The following is a 6,000-nucleotide window of genomic DNA, read 5'->3' as shown; positions in this document are numbered from 1 at the left end:
ATTATCCCCTTCCCCCCCCCCCCTTCCGGTCCACAAAGTTGGAAAGGTTAGCAAGCTCTGCACTGCAGAGAAAAGCAGCTCAGGAAGAGATTGCATTTAAGCAATCCATCTCGCTTGTCAGAGGGCAACCCCCCTCTCTGGGGAAAATAAACAGGCTCTTTATTAAACAATTATAAATGAAAAGAATAAAAATATTTTTTTAAAAAAACCTACCTTGCTTTGACCTGATTACTTACTGATACTTCCATGATTCCCATGCTTTTGATTAGAACTTGAGTCACTGGAAAATACCTGTGACAATCATTAGATGAATCATGACCATCATTATCCATCTGTCTGAACAACATAAATGATTACCTTGCAAGGTATAAGGCCCTGAAGCATATTAATGCTCTGCATTATCACAAAGGCTTCTAACATCTCAATCTTGTATTCCAAGGACTGAATGCTAAACCGGTAAAGGTCTGGAAAAGATGTTGTGTACAACTGACGCAAAATCTCTGCTTCCTGTGGAGAACGCCTCTTCAGAAAACCCTGTTATAATTGAAAACAAATCACCATGAGACTTTTGAAATTATTATCCAAATTTACCAGATCAAGCAACTAGAGTTTAGTTTCAATCCTCTAATTTTTATTTTCTGGAAGAAATTAGATTTTTCACCAAAACATTTTGTTTGGGCAAGAGAATAATTGTCTATACTTGAGGCAAGTGTTTCATCTTATCTGCTTCTCAGATAGGTGATAGTATGACGATGAAGGATAGCATATTAGATGCACATTTTAATATTGGAAAACATTGAATAAAAACATCAAATACTAAAAAATGTCAAGGGCGACAAGTGAATCTAAGCAGGAACACAGTGAATGAATCAATTGAACAAAAGTTTGAGAAACAGCAAAAAGTTGTCTAGAAACCACAAAGTAAATATAAAGTATGACAAGAGATATTTCTCTCATTCTTGCTCCATTAAAGTACTAACTGAATTTCTGAATTGTTATTCTAGAGTTCACTTATAATGATTTTGTATCCTATTTTTCTGGTCAAATTAGTCCTAGAGGCAGTTGAAAACTTTAAAAATTTCTGGTCATTTCAGTCATCTAGTCATAATGCACCAACCTATGGACAACTGTTGTCCTAGCTGGTTAACTAATTCCAACATAAGTTTAAACTTTTACTGGAGTCTTCACTTTTGTCGCAGATGCCATCAGACTACTACTGTGGATACGAGCAAATTTATCTTTAATTTCTCCCTCATTTTGGGGAGGGGGGGTAGAAACCAATTCCTATGGAGTTGTCAGAGACTCAATCCTTTGGCTGGCTAAGATTGATGAAGCATAATTCTAGATGTCTGTCAATGCCTTACAAAAATTTACTGCTTGGCAGCCTGATCTTTACACTCATTTAGCTGTCTCATTTCCTCGTATTTGCCATGAGAGTCATCTCTCCTCTTTTCTCTTTTCTTAATGTCTTGACCTTCCAAATTGATTTGCAGTTGTCCCTATCAGGTTCTTTTCCTACCTTCCCATGTCCTCCTGCTCAGTCATTTATCATATTACTCATCCCAATAATTCAATACTCTCCTTTACCACACAGAACTATTTCTTTTCCCAACAGCCAGATCTGCTGGTGAAAAAAGTGTATTAAGAACTTCCTCCACATATTAGCTGATTGGATTGCCATGTTCTCCTATTGTTCTGAGTTTTGCAGTCTCGTCTCCTGTTGGAGGGGCATAGTGTGCACTAATGACAATTCCTACAATTTTGGCACTGATTAAAATCCTTTAGTGGTAAACACTAACTTAGGCACATATCTCCTTAAATCATGGGGTAACATTCATAAAGCCTACATTCATTTCCTTTTCAACTATGAAAATCAGGTTTGTTGAGCATTCCTGCCTCTCATCTTATAACCTTTCCCAGACTAATTTGGTAAAGGCGGAGATGAGACTACATATTAGCAACATGCAGGAATACAGTGGAAAATGAAGCAAGGTAGTATTAGAGACACACTGAAGTTGTGAATGTTATTCATTTTCAGAAGGCCCTCCAATTATATGATGATTACATAGAATCACATCAGAAATATGTGTAAAACATAGGAAATGGAGTTATGTGTTTGTGTCATAAGGGAGTAGAAAGATGTCCCTTCCCATACACAGCTGATGTGGGGAGGAAGTCAACATGAGATAATATTTTACATGCCCCCCTGACTCTTTAGTAGACTTCAAGGATAGTATCATAGTGTCAACATCCCTGGCACATAGCTTCATCTGAAGACAGCAACTCAGAAGAAGTCGGTTAGATGATCCTGTCAAGCTCTTCACAACAATTAAACCAGATTGAATGTCAGACCACAGATAAAATGAGTTCCCAGTAGCTCAAGAGCCTGATCTAACCTCATTAGTACAGTCCCTTTCTAGGAAGACACAATGGCATCAGACTAAAAATCTGAAGATATGAAACACAAACCTTTTAAGACTTCAAAATTGACCATCAGTTCTTTGAATTGAGAGATACAACACACACTAGACTTCTTAAGAATAGTCAGTTGTGTAACATGACCATGGAGGTCCCCAAAGTGTAGATATGGTAATCATATTCCTATAGAAGAATCTTGTACCAGAGTCGATAATGATTTCACTTAGAACAGTATGGCTATATAATGTTAAATGTTAAGATGGTTAGTAGTTGACATTATTGGTACTTAGTAGCTAAACCATTGAAAAAAATGGCTGTGGAAGTAAATACACAGCTTTATTAGACAGCTAAATGTATATTCAGAGCATATTGCAGACTATTCTATAATTGCATTCATAAACTAATTTTTAACAATCCGAAAGTGATTCATGATACAAAGAGTTTGAACTCATGAAAGCAAATATACCTCCAGAACAGGGCTCCAGTTGAGGACAGATGAGCTCATAAATACCATGCCATTCCTTGACACTGTTGCAGGAGAAGCATTGTCAATATTATGAGGTTCAAAAACAATTTTACAATTGGGCGCCATAGGAATCCGATCTCCATTAGCTAGGGTCAATGTTTTGTTATCATCAAGCACCGAATTCAGATTTTCAATCCAAATGGCATCAACAGGACCATCGAGTACTATCCAGATGTGTTCCCCTATATCCAAAAGGGGGGGAAACATTTCTTGTAAAGAGAGTATTTTGTGATACAATCATTTTCCTGCCTCATGGAATACATATGAATATGATTAAAAAGTAGAAACAACACAGACTAATTTGCTGTGTGATATTTATAGTCAACTTCTCAAGTGGCTCTGAAGATCAGTGGATGATCTTAGACAAGTTCCTACTTAACCTTGCAGAAGTGAAATGCAGAAAAGCTTCATTTAAATCATTTCTTTCTTTGGCTCTCTCCAGCAATTCTGAAAAGCACAAAATGTGTATTCTGTTTAACAGTAATAGATATTATTTAATAGTAACAGATTTCTCAAAGCAAGTAATATGCTGGGGAAACATTACTTACAAGATACTTGACATTTTTATTTTACATGTAAAGCCCTTGACAGGAGACACCTAAGCAATAAAAAGTCATCCTCCTATTCTCTTTCCCCATCTGTCAAAGCTGCCATTCAGCAATTTTGATAAGAACTACTTCTTTTGCACTCTTTTTCCTAGACTGAGAGGAAAAAAAGTATCCACACATAGTGAGCAGGCTAAGGATGTTAGTCGAAAAAATAAAGGTGTTGAAACTATGGGAAAAATACAGAGAAGAGCAACTAAGATGATTAAAGGCCTGAAGACTAAAACATATGAAAAACAGTTGCAGGATTTGAGTTTGGCTAGTCTAGAGAAAAGAAGAACTAGGGGTAACATGATAGCACTATTCCAGTATTTGAGGGCTGCCACAAGAAGAGGGGGTCAACTTATTTTCCAAAGCACCAGAGGGCAACACAAAAAACAATGGATGGAAACTAATTAAGGAGAGAAGCAACCTGGAATTAAGGAGAAACTGCTTAACAGTGAGAACAATTAACCAGTGGAATAACTTGCCTTCAGACGTTATAGGTGCTTCATCACTGGAGATTTTTAAGAAGAGACTGGGCAGCCACTTGTCTGAAATGGTATAGAGTCTCCTGCTTGAGCAGGGGGTTGCACTAGAAGACCTCCAAGGTCCATTCCAGCTCTATTCTATTCTATTCTATTCTATTCTATTCTATTCTATTCTATTCTATTCTATTCTATTCTGTTCTGTTCTGTTCTGTTCTGTTCTGTTCTGTTCTGTTCTGTTCCGTTCCGTTCCATTCCATTCCACATTGCTTGTGATCTATGGGGCTGAAAATGTTTCCCAGCCTTGCTACAAAAACTTGAGGCTTATCCATGAATTTAAGAATTCTATTTCTCATCTGCACATTCTATTCAGGAATCTAAAATATTTAAATAATCTGATAAATACAGCAACCAACTAGAATAGAGTGTACTTTCCAGCAGGTCATTCTCACAATAACCCAACTATATGATCTGTTGTTAGCTTTTAAGTCCAATTTTCAGTATTCTCAGCCATTACCAATTATATGACTATATTTATAGTAACATCGGGACAGCCAAAGCTCCAAACTCAACCCTGTCTGCTATTGCAATTTCTCCATTTCATCCATAATATGCTCCCAAGAGTCTCCTTAGTTTCAGACTAGGATGGCTCGATTAATATTATAACAAATGAGAGTAATGAAGGGAATAACTGGATCTTTGGATGTTTTTTTTCCCTATGAAATATAACTCTAGCAATTATAATATAGTACCCTTCTTGGCTCTCAAAGTTTTCCTCCAAAGAGTGGAGAATATCCCATCTGTCCAGTCATTGGTTGCAACATCAAGGCGTCCAAACATCTGAGGTGCAGTGATGGCCTTTGGATTCATTCTCATTTCACGATGGGGTTGGCCACAATCTGTACATGCCAAAGGGAAAATCCATTTGAAATCATTGCTACAGTAGTACAGCATTCTATCAACAGGTGGATTTTAGTCTTTGAATCTGATAGTGTAAAAACATTCTGTGGGTTGCAATGTTAAAAGTTATCCATGGTATATTGCAGCCTTCTCTTAACTATTCATTTATTTTCAGCCATGTTAAAAAGAGGGAAACACAAACAGAAAATAAAGGCGTACTCAAAAGTTTTAAGTTGCTACTTGTTGATTTTTTTCCCTTCAATTTTAGATTTCCAAGTGATATTAGATTACAATTTACATTTTCTTTCATCAACATAAATGTCATGCATTATGGGAACTTTAATCCAATAATATCTAGGATGAAATTGTTTTAGCTTTGTTCTTTAAGTACAAGAATTGTATTGGGTGATCAACATAAGGAATGATTTGTGCTTCGCAGCTTGTTTTACATGTAGAGATTCTTGACGTTAACAAAGCATGTTAAATAAGCATATACAACTTACACACATTTGCATGACTTTTATTAACATATACATTTTCATGTTGAACATTATTAAAGGAAGCATGAAACAGCTTTAGGCACTGTGCACATGTAGGCATCCATCACAGTTAATCTCCTTTGTTCATATTAAGCAGGGAGACTTGCTTTCCCCTCCTCACCATAATATTACCTCTAGCAAATTTCACTGCAATTAAATTGGTTTTTTAAAAATATCTTTAGATCTACATTTATAGGTTTTGTGCAGCAAAGACCCATTAGGTGGTAACTATTACCAATTAAGACTGGCTAGCTCTTTGGATTTGAAGGAAATAATATATTTGAAGCATATGAGCCATTCTTGTTGCATCTGTTGGCAACTGATTAAAGCAATTTTGTCATTTCCTGGGATTGAATGGTTGCTCCCTGCAGCCACAATGCAGTTTCAGGAAAAGACACATTTGGCTTAAGAAGCTAGCAAAAGGTGCTGCACATGCTCTGAAGTATCCTTATCCCTTTCAGTCTGAAACACTGCATCACCCTTCTACAAATAAATGCCTTGAAATGTATTAGCTGAGCATCCTACTTCAAAGCCTACAGCACAGG

The 6,000-nt window shown here is 36.6% G+C and overlaps 1 protein-coding gene across 1 annotated transcript in view; it reads right to left on the bottom strand.

Moving 5' to 3' along the window:
• Positions 1 to 357: 357 nt before the first annotated feature.
• Positions 358 to 6,000, bottom strand: part of DNAH5 (dynein axonemal heavy chain 5) — a gene marked incomplete at its 3' end in the record, with an annotated part of 73,798 nt that continues 68,155 nt past the window's right edge. The window contains exons 42-44 of the mRNA XM_015812998.1: positions 4,769 to 4,915; positions 2,885 to 3,126; positions 358 to 534 (exon numbers count right to left, since the gene is read on the bottom strand). Of these exons, the coding sequence (XP_015668484.1) occupies positions 358 to 534; positions 2,885 to 3,126; positions 4,769 to 4,915 (566 nt within the window). The remainder of the gene's footprint in view (positions 535 to 2,884; positions 3,127 to 4,768; positions 4,916 to 6,000) is intronic.

This window comes from Protobothrops mucrosquamatus, unplaced genomic scaffold (genome assembly GCF_001527695.2).
Source record: "Protobothrops mucrosquamatus isolate PMUCROS unplaced genomic scaffold, P.Mucros_1.0 scaffold126, whole genome shotgun sequence".
In the NCBI taxonomy this organism is placed as follows: domain Eukaryota; kingdom Metazoa; phylum Chordata; class Lepidosauria; order Squamata; family Viperidae; genus Protobothrops; species Protobothrops mucrosquamatus.
This window is presented reverse-complemented; position numbering and strand designations above follow the sequence as displayed.